This window comes from Penicillium longicatenatum, assembly GCF_028827895.1.
Source record: "Penicillium longicatenatum strain IBT 33135 chromosome Unknown contig_4_segment0_segment0, whole genome shotgun sequence".
NCBI classification, from domain to species: domain Eukaryota; kingdom Fungi; phylum Ascomycota; class Eurotiomycetes; order Eurotiales; family Aspergillaceae; genus Penicillium; species Penicillium longicatenatum.
The window spans coordinates 2,523,327-2,541,473 of NW_026643122.1; the positions used below are offsets into that span (position 1 = coordinate 2,523,327).

An 18,147-nucleotide genomic window follows, 5' to 3' on the forward strand; every position below is an offset into this window, starting at 1 on the left:
ATCGCATGGAAGACTACACACTCTAGCCGCTCTGTTGGGGGTGGTGCAGTCATTGCGTCTTTGAATGCCATGTTCGCCTCCGACAAGGATTTGCTCAATGACCGGGCTCCGGGGTGTGGTGTGGCACAACATACAGGGGTGCATTGGCATCGTTGTCGGTCAACTCTGACATAGTGAGAGAAGCCAACGAGTATTCGATGTATTAGATTGAGAGAACGAACACGATGATGGTAGCAAAGTGGCAAATGTCAAATTCATCGGAGAGGGTGGCCAGAGATGAACCGAGTCTCAGACGCAGGAGAAAGATGTCTCTCAAGTCAAAATGACTGAAGATCCACTCACCTTGCTTTCATTATTTTCATATCATAACTGTAAAACCCCAGATAGATAGAATGGATGGATCCGAGAAGAATCGGGCGATCAGATTTCACATACACGTTCACCTTAAGGGATTCACCTTGAGTTCCCAAAAATGACCTTCTAAGCCACAGTTCAACGGCATCGATCTACAGTGGGCAGACGAGGCCCCTTTCCATAGTCGTATTCATAGGATGACGGCGGAGTTGGGATTCTAGATCATATCACATGAGCAGCATGGTTAAATTACCAGTAAGCTTACTGGATAATCCGGGTAGCTGAAATACTAACCACCGACTTGTTCCATCTAGCTTGGGGGCCATAAGACGAAATCTAGTTCTCTTTAGGCGCAAAGTATCTAAAGAAGGATGCCATTGGCTGCATAGTTGATTGATGTCGATCGATCCCCCGCATTTCGGAGTTCTCCCTTTTCTCCCCGGACATCCCTTCTACACCCCCAGAACACAAGTCACTGAAGAGAAACCATAAACACTCTGAATGGCTTCTAAATTTACACCGTTTGCGAGTCGACGAAGTGTCATCCATAGTCTCAATGGAATCGTGGCCTGCACGCAGCCCTTAGCTGCAGCAGCCGGACAGAGTATCCTCCGAAGAGGAGGTAACGCCGCAGTAGGATCTACACTCCAAGCACACATGATATATGTTAATGATTCAATAGGATGCTGCGGTTACCGTTGGTCAGTCATTCCCAACAACTAATCATGGCAGCTAATCTCATATTTGCAGCCGCATGTCTCAACGTCACGGAGCCCTGGTCTACCGGAATCGGCGGTGACATGTTCTGTCTCTACTATGACGCCCAGAAGAAAAAGGTCGAAGCCCTGAACGGGTCGGGAAGAGCACCCGCTAGCATCACCCTGCAGGAAATTCGACGGAAACTGGGCTTGGTTGATAATCAGCCCGGTGCCATTCCCCTTACAAGTGTGTATGCTGTCACGGTCCCAGGGGCAGCAGCGGGCTGGATTGATACCGTGGAGAGATTTGGGAGCGGGAGACTATCGATGAGGGGAATTCTGCGACCCGCGATAGAGCTGGCTGAGGAGGGATTCCCCGTATCGGAGATCTCTGCATACTACGTGGGTACCGTTTGACAGGGCATAAAATGAATGGGCTGACTAGGTTCCAGTGGAAAGCCAATGAGAAATCCCTCCGAGCAGCGTCGCCCAACTTTAAAGAGATGCTCAAATACGACTCGACCGCAAAGGATGGGGTCAGAGCACCCCGTACAGGAGAGATCATGAAAAACCCGACCCTCGCAAACACATTCCATATGCTAGCGACTGATGGCAAGAATGGCTTTTACTCGGGCCGAATTGCAAAATCGATTGCACAAGTCATGCAAGATCTCGGGGGATATTTGACAGAGGCCGACCTGAAGTATCACGCAGGAAAAGCCAGTGACGCGGTAGAGCCAGTGTCCCTGCGCTTTACACCTAAGAAGTCCCCCAGTGTCGATATCTGGGAACATCCGCCAAACGGCCAAGGCATCATAGCACTCATGGCGCTTGGGATAATCCAAGAGCTCGAGCGAACAAAGATCATCTCTGGGATACCCCCACATAATTCAGCAGAGTACCTGCACCTGCTCATAGAGGTGCTGCGAATCGCCTTCGCCGATGGAACTTGGTGGATTTCCGACCCGGATTTCAATTCCACACCAAATTTGCTCTCGTCTTCGTACCTGGCAGAGCGCGCACGTCTGTATAATCCCAACCACACATCTGGTGTCCTTGATCACGGAAGCCCGGCCCTCCGTTCCAGTGACACAGTATACTTCGCCGTGACAGATGCGAACGGGAATGCGGCGTCGGTCGTCAACAGCAACTACCACGGCTTCGGAAGCGGAATCATCCCCGCAGACTGTGGGTTCACGCTTCAGAGCCGAGGCGCCAACTTCTCACTTGAACCGGGACATCCTAATGCATTGGAGCCTGGAAAAAGACCATACCACACAATCATCCCAGCGATGGCGACGAATCCGGACGGATCGCTTCACTCGGCATTTGGGGTGATGGGTGGGTTTATGCAGCCACAGGGACATGTCCAGGTTCTGCTGAACATGTTGGTGTTTGGAATGAGCCCCCAGGAGGCGTTAGATGCGCCGCGGGTATGCATTGGCGTCGAGACGGGTGGGTCAGAAGGTTGGGTCGATGTCGAGGAAGGTGTAAGCTTGGAGGCAATCGATGGGTTGGAGAAGCGGGGACATCGAGTCAAACTTAGAACGGGGTGGCAGCGGGATTTGTTTGGCAGAGGGCAGATTATTCGTAGCTGCACGGAGGGTGGTCAGAGGGTGTATAGTGCGGGGAGTGATCCGAGGGGTGATGGCTTGGCAGTGCCGGTTTAAAGAATCTTAAGAGTTCATCGACGCAGACAAATGACTAAATTATGATGCTTAGGCAGATGCGCCTGCAAATAAATACTGACATCAAGAAAATATGATTCTATAAAGATGAACCAGCTGGCCTCATGGCTCCGCATTCGTCAACCTTCACCCAGCTTGAAGACTAGATTTTACATTCGCTTAGATGGATCCCATGGCTTCGAAGTTGCCTATAGACAGATGAAGGAATTTGTCGCATCTGGTAGGTCCAGTGTGTACAAGACTCGACCAGCGAGTCACGCTCACGCTAAGACCGAAAGGGCAGTGGAGACTCGCAACGCATGCAAGGATGCGGTCATGGCCACCACATGGCGCCACATATTTCAAGGGTAGAGTCTAGCCCCAAGAGAATTAGAAGAACTTTGAACCATACTGGCAATTTATTGGATGATTTTATAATTTTATAATTTTTGATTTTTGATTTTGATTTTGATTTCAGATTGGTGTTGACAAGGTATTGGTAACAAGAGATGAGACATCATCAAGAAAAGAAAGGTCCAGCCTCGATCTCTTATGTAAATCAAGAGAAGGAAAGAAAGCCAACCCAACTGAAGGCATCGAGCCCAGAAACAGTTCATCAAACGAAAGTCATAAGTCTATAAATATAAATGGCATGGCAAAGCTTTTGACAAAATTCTCAACGGATCTATCCGCTGTAGTCAATAGTGACAGCGAGACGAACGGGACCGGAGGAGATGTTGCCACCAATACCACCGACATCAGTCTCAGCACTGGTGTAGGCGTTGTCAACGGTACCAGCATCGGTAGTGATGGAAGAGCAGGTGCCGCTAAGAGCATCACAGATCTTCATACCCTGAACGGTAAGACCGGCATTCTGAGCCTGAATGGCAGAGACATCGAAACCAGACCAGCCGTTGTTGGTAGTGGAGCCAAAGTCAAACTCACCCCAGGTGGAGGCGTAGGCACCAGAGCTGCTAGTGGGGACAGAGGAGCCCTCCGCGGCGGCCCAGCCACCCTGGGAATCGGTATCGAAAGCGTAGTACTTGGTAGCACCGGCCGAAAGAGTGAAAGTCTGGCAAGCGTTGCCATAGAAGCCGTCCATCTTGCCATCGTCGCCATACTTGTTCCAGATAACAACGGTCCAGTCATCGGTGTTGTCGCCAGAGAACTGAATTACGTACTCGTAGTTGCTGGCGTCGGACTCGGAAACCTCAATGATGTTGCTACCGTAGGGGTTGCCGACGTTACCGATGTAGGTATCGCCGCTGCCGGAGGAGCTGGTGCTAGCACCGAAGCCGGAGGTGGAGTAGCTGCTGGTAGAAGGGACGGCGGTCCAAGAAGAAGAAGCGGCGCTGCTGGTGGCGGTAGCCTGGCGACGGGCGTTACCCTGAGGAAGGGCGAAAACACCGGTGGTGAAAGCTGCCAGCAGCATAAGAGACTTGGAGAAGTACATTTTGGAAATGATTTGACTGGAAGGACCGTGTGGAAAAAAAAAAAAAAAAAAGAATGACAAGAAGATTAAACTTCTCAAAGATTCAAAGAATGTATGAAGAGAGTGTGATTGAGAGAATGTGGTGTGGAATCAAACATCCAAAAAGAGGGATCACTTACCAGATATAAATACCTTTTGCTCAAAAAAAGAAAACTTTTGCCATTCCCCGCCACGCTTGCCTCTTGAAACTCGGATAGCCAGTCACAAGCCAACGTACCTGGTACCTGAAAGAGTTACCCATGGGAAGCCGCGCCAGGGCTAAGCGTACGTCAGGATGCTGCGCATGAGAAGAGTGGGGAAGAACGAAGATGCGGCGTCTGGAGGTTCCAGAACGGTCGGCGCCTTAGGTTGACGTGTGGCCAGGAGGTCGAAGTGGAGCCGAGAGTGAGGAACAAGGGACTGGATTGGCGCTAGGATCTGGGTAGACCCATCCGCGGTTCGCCTCGAAGAGTTCAACGGTGGAGCAGCATGATTGGTTCTGATGGATTGTCGTCGCAATCCCAGGGCAAATGGGACGTGTCACGAAGGATTGATTGTGTCGAGGCCTAATGTTTTTCTTCCCGGTGGGGCTGGAGTAACCAGGGAACCACCGATTCTCGGGTTTGGAGATGTATACTAACGGAAAAGATTAGCCCTAATCTCGAATTCCGGAGAATCCGCTTTCTTAGACATTGTGTCCTGCATGCTCAATATCTAGTCTTCGCGAATTTGTGTATCGCAGTCGTGCAATGTCGCAGTTCAATTCTCTAACCTGTTGCCGGCATTTGGGGGAACTGGTTTAGAGGGTGTGAATTGGCAATTGAACTGTCTACTGCAGCCATGTACCTCATAGTGGACACCGTTAAAGTTTTTTCATTAAAAATGGAGATCTACTCCGTAGCAGTGGTTCAATTGTACAATTAGCGCAGTGGGCCGTCGGCAACGGAGTACGGGTAACCCGGAGGTTCTCCGGCTACTTGACTAGCGTCGGTGATCATCGATCAAAGAAGAGGGAGTACTACGGATGCATGTCTTGAATCTACTCTAAAACGGCTCTAACTGAAATTCTTCCGAAGATAACAATTCAAAATTGTGTACCTGTAATAATAGTCTATATAGAGCACAAAAATAAGAAAAATCGAAAATGGTAGCTCAGGTGAACGGGGGTTGCGAGCTGAGTTTTCATGTTCTATGGAATCGTCCCATGTGGTTCAGGGCAAGAAGCACAAAGTATGCTGATTCGCCAGGATGTCGGTTGAGTGGGGCAACGCATGAGAGCACCAACCAATCATGCTGCTTTGATATACTCTTGGCAACACAGGGCTTAACCCTGCACCAATCATCATTGACCCCTGGCGACCCAATTTTTCATCATCGGAGCCATGGATGATGCCAATGTGCCTGAATTCTTTTCTGTCTGTGCATGGATTCACCCAATCACCCACGCTCGCGTAACGTGGCCTGATGATATTTTGGTACTCACAGGTGTGTGTGTGATCTTACACTGAAACATCGCATAAATTGCCGACATTGACACCGTACCAATGTCTCGAGAATACCTGACTAAAATCCGAGTTCACGATTCCTAGCGAACGCCTCAGAACCACAGGCTCGGTCTGGGAAAAGGAAACTCCACGCACTAGCGGGGCGAAGGGCTCTTACAGAATTTCGCCCTTGGCAAAGAGGGGCAGGGTTGCGAAACCGTTACGAAAAGTCCCTCTTTGACCCTTTCGACCCTTTCGACCCTTGAACGTGGAGCCGGTTCTCTAGGGATGGGAAATGGATCCTGTGCGGACTCCGTGTTCCACTGAGGGGTAAATGGCCAGACTCAAGGAGAAATTTCAGGCCTAGAGTTCGTCGCTGAGGTCTGGACTTTTTATGGAGTCGAGCACACGACTGCAGTTCGTTGACATGTGGGACAGAATGATTATGATGTCATAGGGTTGGCCGAGAATCTCAGATTGGTAACTCTCATGGGTAACGCTCATCTCCAATTAAGAGGCCCGTCACGGGTCGATTCATTCCATATTAATAACAAATCATCAACCTATCCAACGCTATCAACCTAAACCCGATATTCGACCTGTGTAGTAATCGCCTTCTCACCATCAAAATGGCTCGACTCTGTAGCTTGTCCGGTAATTTCTTGAATCTTCTCACTAGCAGCAGCTCCACCCAGAACAGCACTGTCACCGTCGAACTTCTTGACAATCTCCTCCAGCGGAATCTCCTTCGTCTCAATGTAGTATTTCCAGACCACAAATATCTCAAACAACAAGAACACACAGTACACGACGTAGTATTTCCAGTGAATGTTTTGCAAGGCGATCGGGTTGACGTACTGGTTGAACCAAAGACTGAGATCAACGCAGAAGAACATGAGAGTCAGACCCTTGGCACGGAGACGGTAAGGTAGAATCTCGGAGGAGTAAGAGACCAGCATGCCGCTGAATCCGATATTGTATGCGATGTAGTAGAGGAAGATAAAGACAACGACTGTACGCGCTGCGTTGTCGTTGCTACCCGTTTTGTCCTCGGTGAAACGAGCGAGGGCAATAGTCGTCGCGATAAAGCAGAGGAGCATGCTGATACTGGACGTGAGGAAGAGCCTGCGACGACCGAAGTAGTCCACAAAGAAGCAGATTCCTGTTGCTGATACGACATTGACGGCGCTGAGGATGAGGTTGATGGTGAGTTGGGTGTTGCTGTTTGTGATCCCGATCATGTCCAAGACCTAGTAATGTTAGCTTCGCGTCCTGATCGCTGACAGGTAGGGTTGAATCAAGGTCATACCGTTGGCAGGAAGTACGACACAATTCCATTTCCAGACCACTGGGAGAAGAAACCGATTGAAATGAGAATGATCGAACGGTGTCGATTACCCGCAGTAGACCAAAACTCAGACCAGCTGTTATTCTCCAGCTCTTTCTCCAGGGCGATGGTCTGTTGAATCTGATCAAACTCCACATTGACCAAAGCATCGTCTTCGTCGCCCTGAGCGTGAACGTAGGCCAGCACTTGCTTAGCCTTTTCAAGCTTTCCCTTTGAAATGAGCCAACGAGGAGATTCGGGCACAGTCCTGTCGACAGTTAGTCTGAGACCCTTGATTGGACGGTAAAGGTGCCTACCAGATAAATACTAGCTGACAGATGGAGGGAATTCCCTGGAGAAGACAGGGAACGCGCCATGACCATTCGCTGCCGACAATGTGGTTCGTTCCTAGAGTCCCATGAGAAAGTGAAAGAGCCATCCTGATCAGGAAAACATACCCAAAGCGACGCATGCGCCAATCAAACTTCCCACATACCACAGGGAGTTATAAATGGAACTGTAGACAGCTCGGTGCTGAGGGTGAACCAGCTCGGTCACAAGCAAAGGAGCACATTCCTGCAGTTGTCAGCAATTGCAATAGCAGAAGGACAAAGATGAACGAACCTGCGCAATTCCAAGACCAAATCCGAGAACAATGCGACCGACCACAAACAAGGCAATGTGGTAGCCAATCGAGACCATTGCAACACCAAACAGCATAATGATGCACCCGGTAACCACTCCAGCTCGTCGACCCGCCATATCGGCCACGTACGGGACCACAGGGATGGAAAGCATGGACCCGATAGCCATGGACGCAGCGAGAAGTCCGAGAGTAGCGCCGCGAGGGTTGTTGTAGGCTGAACGGATTAGAAAGGATCTGGGTAGCTCAAACAGATAACTTACATTTATTCCAGGAATCCATGGCTTCCAATCCATTCATCAACGAACCATCGTATCCTGAATTGAATGTCAGCGGACAAGCCCCTCCCAACGTGGCTTTGAGTGCTTACCATTGGTCGCGGACGTGATCATGGCCGCCCACAGAGTAAGATAGACGAAGCGCATTCCCTTCATTTTATACCAAGTGACCTTTGGCCATTGCTGGCCAGCCAGCTCAAACGTATCCTTTCCCATTGTGACGATCGCCTAGAAGCTGTGATGTGTGAGTAAGGCTTCACAGGGAACTGGTGATAAATTGGCTTTAATGCACATCAGCGCGGGAACGCCAAAGTATTTAAGAGCGCCGCGGCCATCAGCACATGGTTTCTAGCGGCAAAATAGGATAAAATCCAGGGTCTCGAATTCAATTTAGCATTAATTTAGCAACGAGTCCCATTATGGCGGGGATAAGCTTGCAGTCGACGGGTGGCTCTCTCCCCACATCCAATCCACGTTCTCAGATAATATGATCCACCGGCGACGAGGCCCTGTCCCCGATCTCGAACATCTGGACCAGGGAATCCATTCAGGCTAAAATATAAATTAGAACCTCTGGTCATAAGGCGTGACAGAAAGCTTCTATCAGGGTCTGGTTGTCAGCTCGCCTATGAAGCACAAGTGCCAGGGTCATTAGGAGTCATTCGGAGCACTGGGCGTTTCGAAGCGATTGGCTCTGGGCGAGAGCACGGGAGATGATACGAGAATTAAAGAGCCTAATGCACTTTAGGTAAGGCTCCGCAGCCGATGATTGGATCGCCACGGTCAACTTGAAGAAGCGAGTCCGGTAGACCGACGCTAACATGACAGGCCCCACTGACTAGTCCCTTCCCCGGATTATCTAGGGCACGGCAGAGACTCCGGACTTTTAGAGGGGTTGGGATCAGCTGACAAGAATAAGATAAAGGATTACGATCAAAGACACGAATAACAGTCAACAGAAGCAGTTACTTTTTCAGGGAATGGGCGAACTCCCCGTGGAGAGATTATCGCGGAATGCGCCGTGCTTAATTCCTACCATTCGACACGTTGGTCGCGCCCTGTGAAACCTGGACTCATTATTTGGGCTTGAGCCTGGATGAAATCAAATTCATGGCTCAAGAAATCAGCCTTGAACCGGAAAGTCTGTTTTATTGGCGGGTAAATGTGGACATGGTTGCAGGTCGAGCTGGGTTCAGACGGATAAATCCACTCTTGGCAGCCAGATCGAGAAAGGTCATCTTGGCTCATGTGAAGTCCCAACCCCGGGACTTTGTTAGACACTGGATCATGTGGGTAAATAGGAAAAGAGCTGTTCCAAAAGCTCATGACGGTCTGTGTGCTCATTCCTCGCCCTCACGTTCTGCAGAGTCACTCGTGGAGAGTTCATCCCTCGACACTTGGCTGGCCCATCATAGCTTTAGGTGGGAGCTTTCTATTGGATGGATAATGTATATTATCAACCAACCACTCAAACTGATCAAAATGACACAGTGATATTTGCACTTGATGTTGTGGCAACACCATGCGCCCGGGTGTTCGCCGTTTGCGCTGTAAATGGTATCCTAAACCGAGATAAGTTTCCACCGAGAACCAACAAGGGGTAACTGGAGCATCCACACGGAAAAGCCTCATAAAATCAAGGGTCGTTCACGTTTCCCACACGAGTCGTGGAGAATGCTGGCGCAAGGCTGCGCTTGCAGACAGCGTGGATCCATGCCACGCAGTGGCACTTCTAGTGTCATAGCGTATGTTCTGGATTTTAATTGGCCTGGTCTTGGAGATGACCTAGTAGTTAGTGTGGAGTTCTCGGTGCTGTGACTGATTGTCGTGTTCGGCCCCTTGCAGGGATCCCCATGGGATCCACTGCCCCTGGATAGAAGGAAACGGGGAGAGCTATCACCGCTAGATTGGAGATGGCTCCTCGTCAATGATCAATTAGCGAGTATTACATATACACATGATAGGAAACGATCCGGCTCTGAGTGTCATATTCGAGGAACATATAGCGACCCTGGCTATATCATTCTTTCTCGAATATGATAGTTGTATATGACAAAGGCTCAACATTATAGCTCTATCTGCGTTGAAGCTACGTCACTTGCCGGGACCCGATGCACTGTGACCTCAAACGACCTGATTTGACTCAGGACCTCAATTATCGAGCTTAGGCGAAAGCAAGGAGAGCCAAGAGCTCTTGGATTCAACAAACCCACGCATCATGCTGAGCTCTGGGCACTGCGAGACACAGCAGCTGGGCTGCTCAGCATGCCCAAGCAATAATATAAATAAGATGCAGCGGCACCCCGATCTGCTCTCATCGTCAACACATATCAACTCAGTTTCTAATTCAACCTTCAAACCCCCGATCAACAATCATGCAGTTCTCCCTGAAGAGCCTTGGGATGATCTCCCTCTTCGTCATGGCCGTGTCTGGCTCCAAGTTCGCAAACACTTGCGAGAACATCGAAAGCTTCGGCACAACTCTCTCAGCCGACTGCCGTGAATACGAGCACGGAGGTATGGCTCAGACCAGCATCGACTTGAACCGATGCATCAAGAACAACAAAGGATCACTCAAGGTAAGTATCCATTCTGAGTTGAGAGTACAACAGATACTAACTCTACTATAGTGCGGAAAGAAGTAAGTTCAAAACAAAGGAGTAACATCATACCATTCTAACCTATCGCAGTGGCAACTACCAAGGATCTTGCATCAACTGCACCCTCCGAGGCAATACCGAGATGGAGTGCATGTGCCGCAACGTTGCTGAAGGCCACCGTTTTGTCCGCACCCAAATCGATCTGAGTACGTTAGATGATCCGGTGCTGCCAGAGTTCGAACTGACATACTCGCTTTACAGACAAGTGCATCAGCAACAACCACGGACAACTCGGCTGCTAAATGGAACGAGATGGGCTTGGAGGGATATAATGGCATGGATGCGAAGCCTCAGATTGCAATGGCTTATGAAATCATGATTATCATGCGAAGACGCTCGTTTAGACTTGGAATAGCGATGTTTGTTAGATAGTGCGAATAAATATACTGAAATGAGGTACCGAGAAGAACTGAAGTTTTGAGAAATTGTAATGGGTATCATCTGATTAAGGAGTCCGCTGTGTCGCTGTCGTGTTTGCAAGAGTTCTATGTACTTCAACGTGTTCAGGTAAAATCGACAGCCAAAGACCGCAAAGATACCCATCAAGCCATGGTTCAATGCGGTAAAGATATTCGTGTTCAAGTTCAAGTTCGTGTTTGTGTGATGTGAGTCGCGGATGTCAAAGATGGGTCTGTTTCACTTCTTCGTCTAAGCTCAAGGTCAATAACTCGAGCTTCTGGAAAATTTGAAGCGACTCATCGAGAATCTCCTGTTTTTCTTGGGGAGTCAATAATCGGCCGGCATCAACCATCAGTGTCCGAAACTTGGCTTTGACGACACCATCATCATCCATGTGCCAAAAGGACAAAGGACAGGGCGTTCGACGAGCCTTGAGTTCTGTCGCCGACAAGTCCCAAAATTCCGGACCAGCCTTCAGAAGTTGTGATCGGAGTTCGCGGCCCCCATACAAGACAGCTGAATACATAATCCAGATCCATGCCACGAGGCGATGCGGGTTCGGTTCCACGCATTCATGAATATATCGTCTGATTTCCAGCCCGGGATTTGGTTCGAGAACCAGCTCCCTACTGCTCGGATCCACGGACTGTAAAAATGAAAGGTCGGCTTGAAGAGACCGTGTCCGTAGGAGCTCCGGCACATAAAGAATGCGTAACAGGGATTTCATGCGCTCACTGCTGTCAGGCGACGAATCGGGGATGTGATCGAGCGATCCCTCCCCGATCCAATCGGTCGGGTCACCAATGAGGGCGACCCACTCCTCCTCCAGTCCATAAAATATTTCGGCATAGCGCGATAGTCCCAATGCATAGAGGGTGGGTCGAAGGATCTGAGGGGGTATACAGAGGTTGATTCTCGAGAGATTCATTCGATGGATGGCTGCGTGGGGCTCTCTACTAGAGGTTAGATTGGACGAGTAGGGCGAGGAGTAATCCACTCACCTTATCGCCTCACGAAGCTTCACAAGAAAATCCTCCTCTGTCATACTGAATGTGTATTGCAGGGATCATGCATATGTCTGGGCATTGAATTGGTCACAGGTTCAAGCCCTTGAGTGTGATCGGCAAAATGAAGAAGCAAATCGCGTGCTTGGGCCGGTTGACCGGGCCGCAATTTCCTTAATCCGCGGTCTCGATTGCCAGGTAAAAGATGAGTTATCACAGGATCGTGTTGTCAGGTGTCAAATCGAAGATCAGCTAGCAGATACTGAGATGAACTGAGATGATCCATGTTGGTTGGATTGAAATTCATCCAGAGTCTAAGATGACGTCATTAGGAGCCTCGGTACGGACGACATCGAATTGAGATATTTTCTGCAGAGAGATCATTATACTTATCTTGGAGGAGATAATTAAGCCTTTGAACTATTTCTATGTCTAGACTAATATCACATATCTAACTTCCCCGTGGTTTTAACTGCAGCCTTGTTGCAGTCCTCGAGAATCCGTTGCAGTCGAACGAACATACTTCAATTACAAATGCTTAAATTACAGCAGATTACATATATGTATGCAGGTTCACTTATAAGCTACTGAGCTATACTTCTGCAATAATATGACAAACAACGGAGAGGCGTAAATAAAGTTGAGCCCCATAGGGCTGCGGGAATGCAACAAACCCTAAGTCAAAAATGACATACTGTACAAATTGGAAATCCTTAAGCTCTAAGCTCATTTAGTATGAGAGTTTTGTTCATTTCATTCCTCAAAAGTAAGGTGAAAGCCATGAATTGATCATATTAAATGCCTGGTGGAAGTGATATAGAAATACAGGATAGATGGAGATGGCTTCAAGCTTCAAGATGGGGAACTGGGGAGCTGGGTCTACTTGACGGTTGCCACTGTTGTCATCGTTGTGATTGTTGTGATTGTGGTTTCCGTTTGCTGGAACTGAGTAGTTGCCTGTTGCCATGAGGAAGTGTGGTGGTTTCCCTTAGTTGCGTGTTTCCATGGGGACATTGGTGCCTTCCCTGGTGAGCAAACACTGGGTATAATAATTCTCTTGTTGTGATTTCCCTTCCTCTTCTTCTCTTTCCCCTCCGCCTCATTTGGTTGCACTGCTGCTAGCCTTGAACCTCGTTCTTGACGATTTGCTCTCTCCATTTGTCGCTGGCGATTGCTTCTCTTGAGAAGTCTCTTCTGTTTGTGCTCTCCTCCTTTTTCCCGCTTCCGCCCAGCATTTCGGCACGATGGTTCAGCCTTCCGTTGTCGACTTGCCTCCCCAGCTGAGGTTGTATCCGACTTGCCCTGGTAAGAAGGAGATGCCGAAGCCCCTCTTCTACTTCCCTGGTTTGAACCCTCCGCCCCGCCGTCGCCGCCAGTTGTCATCTGGCTCTGGTTCCACGCGCACTGGTTATGAATCGCTCATGCACCTTCATGCTGAACGCAAGGCCATCATGGCCAAAATTGCGGCTCAGCGTAAGGTTGACATCGTCCGCAGCAACCTGTTGTTAGCAAGTGTTCCTTCTCCTCTCCTTCCTCTTCCCCCCCGGGCTCCCGTGATGGCGGGTATCTTGAAGGCGTCTGTGGCGCCCCGCACATTGGCTCACGACCGTCACGTTCACTTCGGTGAGGTAAAGACAGTCGAAGTCAAGCGGTGGATGCCACAGCGTCCTCGAAGTATCGTGAAGGCGTTGACTGCTTCTGCTGCACCCCGCACATCGACTCACGACCGCCGCGTTCACTTCGGTGAGGTAGAGGTGGTCGAAGTCGAGCGGTGGATGCAGCAGCGAGCCCGAAAGCTCAGGAACCACCCCTGCCCTCCTCCTGCATGTGCCATTTTCCCGCCTATTCAGAAGCGTGTTTACCAGTCATGGTCTTTTGACCCTGCGGCCCTTACCGCAGCAGAACATGAGCTCCAGCACCGTCCACGAAAGATCCACAAAGTGATCACCAGTCAGCATGGTCCGCCTTCGGCTGCCAAGGCTATTGGTTGTGGCGTTGTGTGCTTTGGACTCATGCTCCTGATGTCTTGGCTCAAACATTCGTGATTCATTGCTTGTTGTTGAGATCTAGCACCTGTCATGAAAGCACTACGTTTGTGCGCCAGTCAAAATTCCTTTTGGATGCTCATTGGTTGTGATGCAGCGGGTAATAGATCTCAATAATCTTGCTTTGTACTGATGTGGTATGGACTTGGCACTTGCAGGAGCGGCATCATGGTTGTTGTGTTCGATTTTGACTGCGTTCCATTTTGCTTTTTCCGTTTGCTGCGTTCCATTATTATTCGCTATCATTACGTTCTTTTCGCAAGAATCCTCGGATTCCTGCCCCCGTTACGTTGATGGATCACAGGCTAGCTACCACTTCGTTGCGGCAGGAAAGCGCCTCTTGAAGTGCACTTGGTGCATCCAGCAAGTAAGTTTACCTGGCTTGTTTTGTCTTGATTAGTCTGACTAACGTGAACATGCAGCATCGGCGACCGCAGCAGACCGGCATGGTCAACAGGAAAGCGCCTCTTGAAGTGCACTCGTTGCATCCGGCAGGTAAATTCATCTAATCTGTCTTGATGAATCAGGCTAACATGACCAACACGAAGCATCGACCCGTATGGTCAACAGCATGCGTCTCTTATAGTGCAATACTTGCATGCCAACAGGAAAGTTCTCCTGGTATTTTGTTCATGGCCCCAGCTGACGCCATCGGCTGGTGGGACGTTGGCTGAACGTTCCATCAGCCGGACTTGTATCTTAGGACCGAGCCGAACCGAAAGTCTTCAAGGACTTATGGTGGATGTCTGGTTGGTCGATCGAGGTGAGTCTTCCTTGAAACCAATCTTGTATTGCACTGACATCCCTGAGTGGTTGGTTGGTGGGAACCATCGGCCCGTAAGGCAGACCGGCATGATCAACAGGAAAGCGTCTCTTGAGGTGCACTCGGTGCATTCAACAGGTAAATTCACTTGATCTGTCCCAATGAACCTGACTGACATGAGTGGCAGGAAAGTGTCTCTTATGGTGCAGTTTTCGCTGCCAACAGGAAAGTCCCCGTGTTTTGTTGTTCAAGAGCCAGCTGACAGTTCCGATTGGTCGACCAGCCCGTTCGAGCTCAGTTTATGTTGTAGTCAGACTTGGTGGTCACCGACATTCGAATCGCTGGTGTGTCACATCACTCGCATGAACGTTGTCGAATTGGAGGAGAACCGCACCGATGGTAACATCATGAATCATGATGATACATGTTGGTTGGGTACTCTTCCGTTGGGAAATATGCAAGAAACCCCAGACTTATTAATAAATGTTCGGTAGTATATAAATGAACTATTTCGCACTTAATATTATTGTTTTCAGAATGATTTGACTCCGTTCAGTCTCCTTCTCAACTCCAGACATTCGACGCGACGCGTCGCACCCGCGTCAGACACCATGTCAACCTCGCAAATTCCTGAGCCTTTCCTCACTAATTTTATTCAACAAAAAGTTGCCCCTAATTTAACTATCGAGACATGCCTGAATCACAACCTTGTTGGAACGCCAGAACCTGCGGCGACATGGCTTGGATTGGGCACCATAATCTGTGTTTATTCGCGTCAAGGCCGACCGGATTGATTATTAATGGAGCTATATCGCCCCCAGCCATGATCGGGACCGAATGATGGTGTGTTCAAAGCTAATGGGCGGCAGCATAGCAGCTCATTGACAAAACACGCATCTACATAGAGTAGGATACGGGCACAAAAAGACCTCCTTTGCCAACGGCTGCCCCAGACTGGTCAGCGGACTGGCGCGCATACTTGAAGCTGTATCGGGGAGCGCCATTATGTCCTTGACCCATTTTGCGGCGTGCTCATCCGAGATCTTATTTCACATCACCTGGACAAAAAGTCTGCAATGGTGATTGTAGATCCTGTCGAGTTCGTACACCCCTAACGCCTAACTGGCGGAATCTGTCGGGTGATTGAACTTGTTCAATCGTTGGTGTCTTGTGTCAATCAGCGGGATGATCGATCCATCTACACCGGTCGGGTGTAAAGCACTGTGATCATTGCCAAGGTATTCGTTGATTTCTGCAAGTAATGGGGTCCGCACATGGATCCACTGAGGCACATGATACTTGATCCACGAGCTGAAGATGCTGAACGAATTGATGGCATGGACTATTTTGATGAGCAAAGCTAGCTAGCTCATTCGCCGGGGTTCGGCCGGAGTCTATTTGCTTGTGTGCTCGGCAAAGCGAGAACACATAATCTGCAATACCTGCGCCTGAGCTGATTCGTGATATGGTCGCTTGGAATCGCGAAGGAATTCACGGCGCGACGGTCTTTGATGCACTGGCCATACGTGTCCACGTTTACTCTTCAACAGGGACATATGTGGCGAGCACCGAGAGGTCAGAGCTCATTATGCGTGGCACACGGGGCTAAATGGCAAGCCTTAGCGATGCTGCTTACAATTGATGAACAAGTTTTGCGTAGGTACTCATGAATCGGACCGATGATCGAAGATCGAACCAATGAGAGGCCCAGGCAACGATTGGTTTTTATGACAGCGAACTCGCCCCTGACAAATAGAATAATGAATCAACCGCCCCCGCTCTTCTACTATACAAAAAGAAATATAAGTGGCGAAGGGTATTCAGCAGCTTTTGCGAACGGACCGATAAACATGACTTACACCGGGCGCTTGACCATACCTTGTCATATATCGAGGTCGGCATGATCCTATGTGATTTCTATTCCCAATTGCATTTTCCAATATGCCAGGTTTCCAGATCCAAGCGCGTGAAGTGACCGGACAGCTCACCTGGCTAGTGACTGGGTGTACATTCAATCCTTGCCGCAGTGAGTTGCAATTTTCATCTCAGGGGGAAATAAAGTCGCTCATGATTACCAGGGCGACCGAGTCATTGCAACGGGACGAGGACGAGAAACCAGTGGCGTTGAGCGCTTGGCTTTGAAAAATGCAGGAGCTGCGGTGATGGAGCTGGACGTTACTACATTAGAGGTTGAGATCAAGGCCAAAGTTGCCCAAGCCTGGTCAATATACGGACACGTTGACGTGCTGGTCAATAACGCCGGGTATATCGATGCAGGTGTATTTGAAGAAGTCGAGTGGGTCGCTATGGCTTAACGGCGGTTTCTTTCTGGGCTTCACTCTGACCCGGCATAGCGAAGCATCCTTACTGCGCAGCCTCCGCACCAACGCAATAGGCCCTCTTAATCTAAGTCGTGCATTTCTGCCTTACATGCGCAGCCGGGGAACCGGAACCCTTCTCTTCATGTCCTCCGTGGGCGCATATTATGGAGCTGCCGGAGCTAGCCCGTACAGCGGCGCAAAGGGACTACTCGAAGCTATAGTACCCAACATCGCCGCCGAGGTCGCACCCTTTGGTCTTCGAACGTGTCTACTTACACCGGGACTTTTCCGAACTAAAGTGTGGATCGTTGAAAACATCTTATACAGAGCGCCAAACATGTTACCGGAATATGAGGAAGTTAACCAGGGGATAGAGGACTTCTGCAAGAATGGTGATGGAAATCAACCGGGAGACCCTCGCAAGGCCGCTGATATTATCGTGGAGGCCGTGAAAGGTCAGGGACGTTGTGAGGGGATGACACTGCCACCCTGGCTTCCCTTGGGACCTGATGGGGTGCAAGCGATCCGGACGAATCCCGAGGCAAAGTTGAAAGTCTGTCATGGTGGGAGGCTATTGCTTCTGCGACAGACTTTTGATATGCTACACTGGTGAATATACCTAATGTTCAAACTACACCCACAGGAATATTGTTAATAATTCGATTCCGATTGCACAAATTTGTAGAAAGACTTGACCTCGCGGGTTCGCGGCTATCATTTGCATACCCCAAAGGTCTAGAAGAGTTTTGACGAAGCCTTGAGCGCTGGTCGGTCCTTGTCATAATCTCCATTTGATTGAGAACGTATCCACCCACGTGGTATTAAAGTCCATCCCAAGCCCTTAAATCGAAGGGGCTCAGTGCTACAACTCAGAAGTTCAAACCTAGGCACAGGAGCCTGAACGAATATCCATCAGTAGAAGAAGAGCACCAAACATTGGAAAGCCTAGCCCAAGAATCCGACTAACAGCCAAAATCAGGCCGCAGCGCAGGACTCCAAATAATGGAATTCGCTAGACGACACTTGCAGAGCC

General features: G+C 49.5%; 8 protein-coding genes across 8 annotated transcripts; 5 read left to right on the top strand and 3 right to left on the bottom strand.

Annotated features, from left to right (window-relative positions):
• Positions 1–855: 855 nt before the first annotated feature.
• N7484_007761 (gamma-glutamyltransferase family protein) lies at positions 856–2,722 on the top strand (the record flags this gene model as incomplete). Its single annotated transcript, XM_057118148.1, has 4 exons — positions 856–987; positions 1,037–1,055; positions 1,105–1,454; positions 1,505–2,722. 4 exons carry the CDS (start codon positions 856–858, stop codon positions 2,720–2,722), a joined length of 1,719 nt encoding a protein of 572 aa, XP_056971183.1.
• Positions 2,723–2,827: 105 nt separating this feature from the next.
• On the top strand, positions 2,828–3,091 carry N7484_007762 (uncharacterized protein; the record flags this gene model as incomplete). The annotated part of the gene is made up of 1 exon (XM_057118149.1): positions 2,828–3,091. One exon carries the CDS (start codon positions 2,828–2,830, stop codon positions 3,089–3,091), a length of 264 nt encoding a protein of 87 aa, XP_056971184.1.
• Positions 3,092–3,404: 313 nt separating this feature from the next.
• Positions 3,405–4,172, bottom strand: N7484_007763 (uncharacterized protein; the record flags this gene model as incomplete). Its single annotated transcript, XM_057118150.1, has 1 exon — positions 3,405–4,172. One exon carries the CDS (start codon positions 4,170–4,172, stop codon positions 3,405–3,407), a length of 768 nt encoding a protein of 255 aa, XP_056971185.1.
• A 2,083-nt stretch (positions 4,173–6,255) lies between these two features.
• Positions 6,256–8,138, bottom strand: N7484_007764 (hexose transporter protein; the record flags this gene model as incomplete). The annotated part of the gene is made up of 7 exons (XM_057118151.1): positions 6,256–6,924; positions 6,984–7,269; positions 7,319–7,409; positions 7,460–7,577; positions 7,626–7,861; positions 7,908–7,961; positions 8,015–8,138. 7 exons carry the CDS (start codon positions 8,136–8,138, stop codon positions 6,256–6,258), a joined length of 1,578 nt encoding a protein of 525 aa, XP_056971186.1.
• Positions 8,139–10,297: 2,159 nt separating this feature from the next.
• On the top strand, positions 10,298–10,824 carry N7484_007765 (CVNH domain-containing protein; the record flags this gene model as incomplete). The annotated part of the gene is made up of 4 exons (XM_057118152.1): positions 10,298–10,501; positions 10,553–10,563; positions 10,613–10,728; positions 10,784–10,824. 4 exons carry the CDS (start codon positions 10,298–10,300, stop codon positions 10,822–10,824), a joined length of 372 nt encoding a protein of 123 aa, XP_056971187.1.
• A 377-nt stretch (positions 10,825–11,201) lies between these two features.
• On the bottom strand, positions 11,202–12,026 carry N7484_007766 (biliverdin-producing heme oxygenase; the record flags this gene model as incomplete). Its single annotated transcript, XM_057118153.1, has 2 exons — positions 11,202–11,934; positions 11,983–12,026. The coding sequence occupies 2 exons, from the start codon at positions 12,024–12,026 to the stop codon at positions 11,202–11,204; spliced, it is 777 nt and encodes a 258-aa protein (XP_056971188.1).
• Positions 12,027–13,229: 1,203 nt separating this feature from the next.
• On the top strand, positions 13,230–14,030 carry N7484_007767 (uncharacterized protein; the record flags this gene model as incomplete). The annotated part of the gene is made up of 1 exon (XM_057118154.1): positions 13,230–14,030. The coding sequence occupies one exon, from the start codon at positions 13,230–13,232 to the stop codon at positions 14,028–14,030; it is 801 nt and encodes a 266-aa protein (XP_056971189.1).
• Positions 14,031–16,734: 2,704 nt separating this feature from the next.
• On the top strand, positions 16,735–17,727 carry N7484_007768 (Short-chain dehydrogenase/reductase SDR; the record flags this gene model as incomplete). Its single annotated transcript, XM_057118155.1, has 3 exons — positions 16,735–16,788; positions 16,872–17,089; positions 17,148–17,727. The coding sequence occupies 3 exons, from the start codon at positions 16,735–16,737 to the stop codon at positions 17,725–17,727; spliced, it is 852 nt and encodes a 283-aa protein (XP_056971190.1).
• Positions 17,728–18,147: the final 420 nt, after the last annotated feature.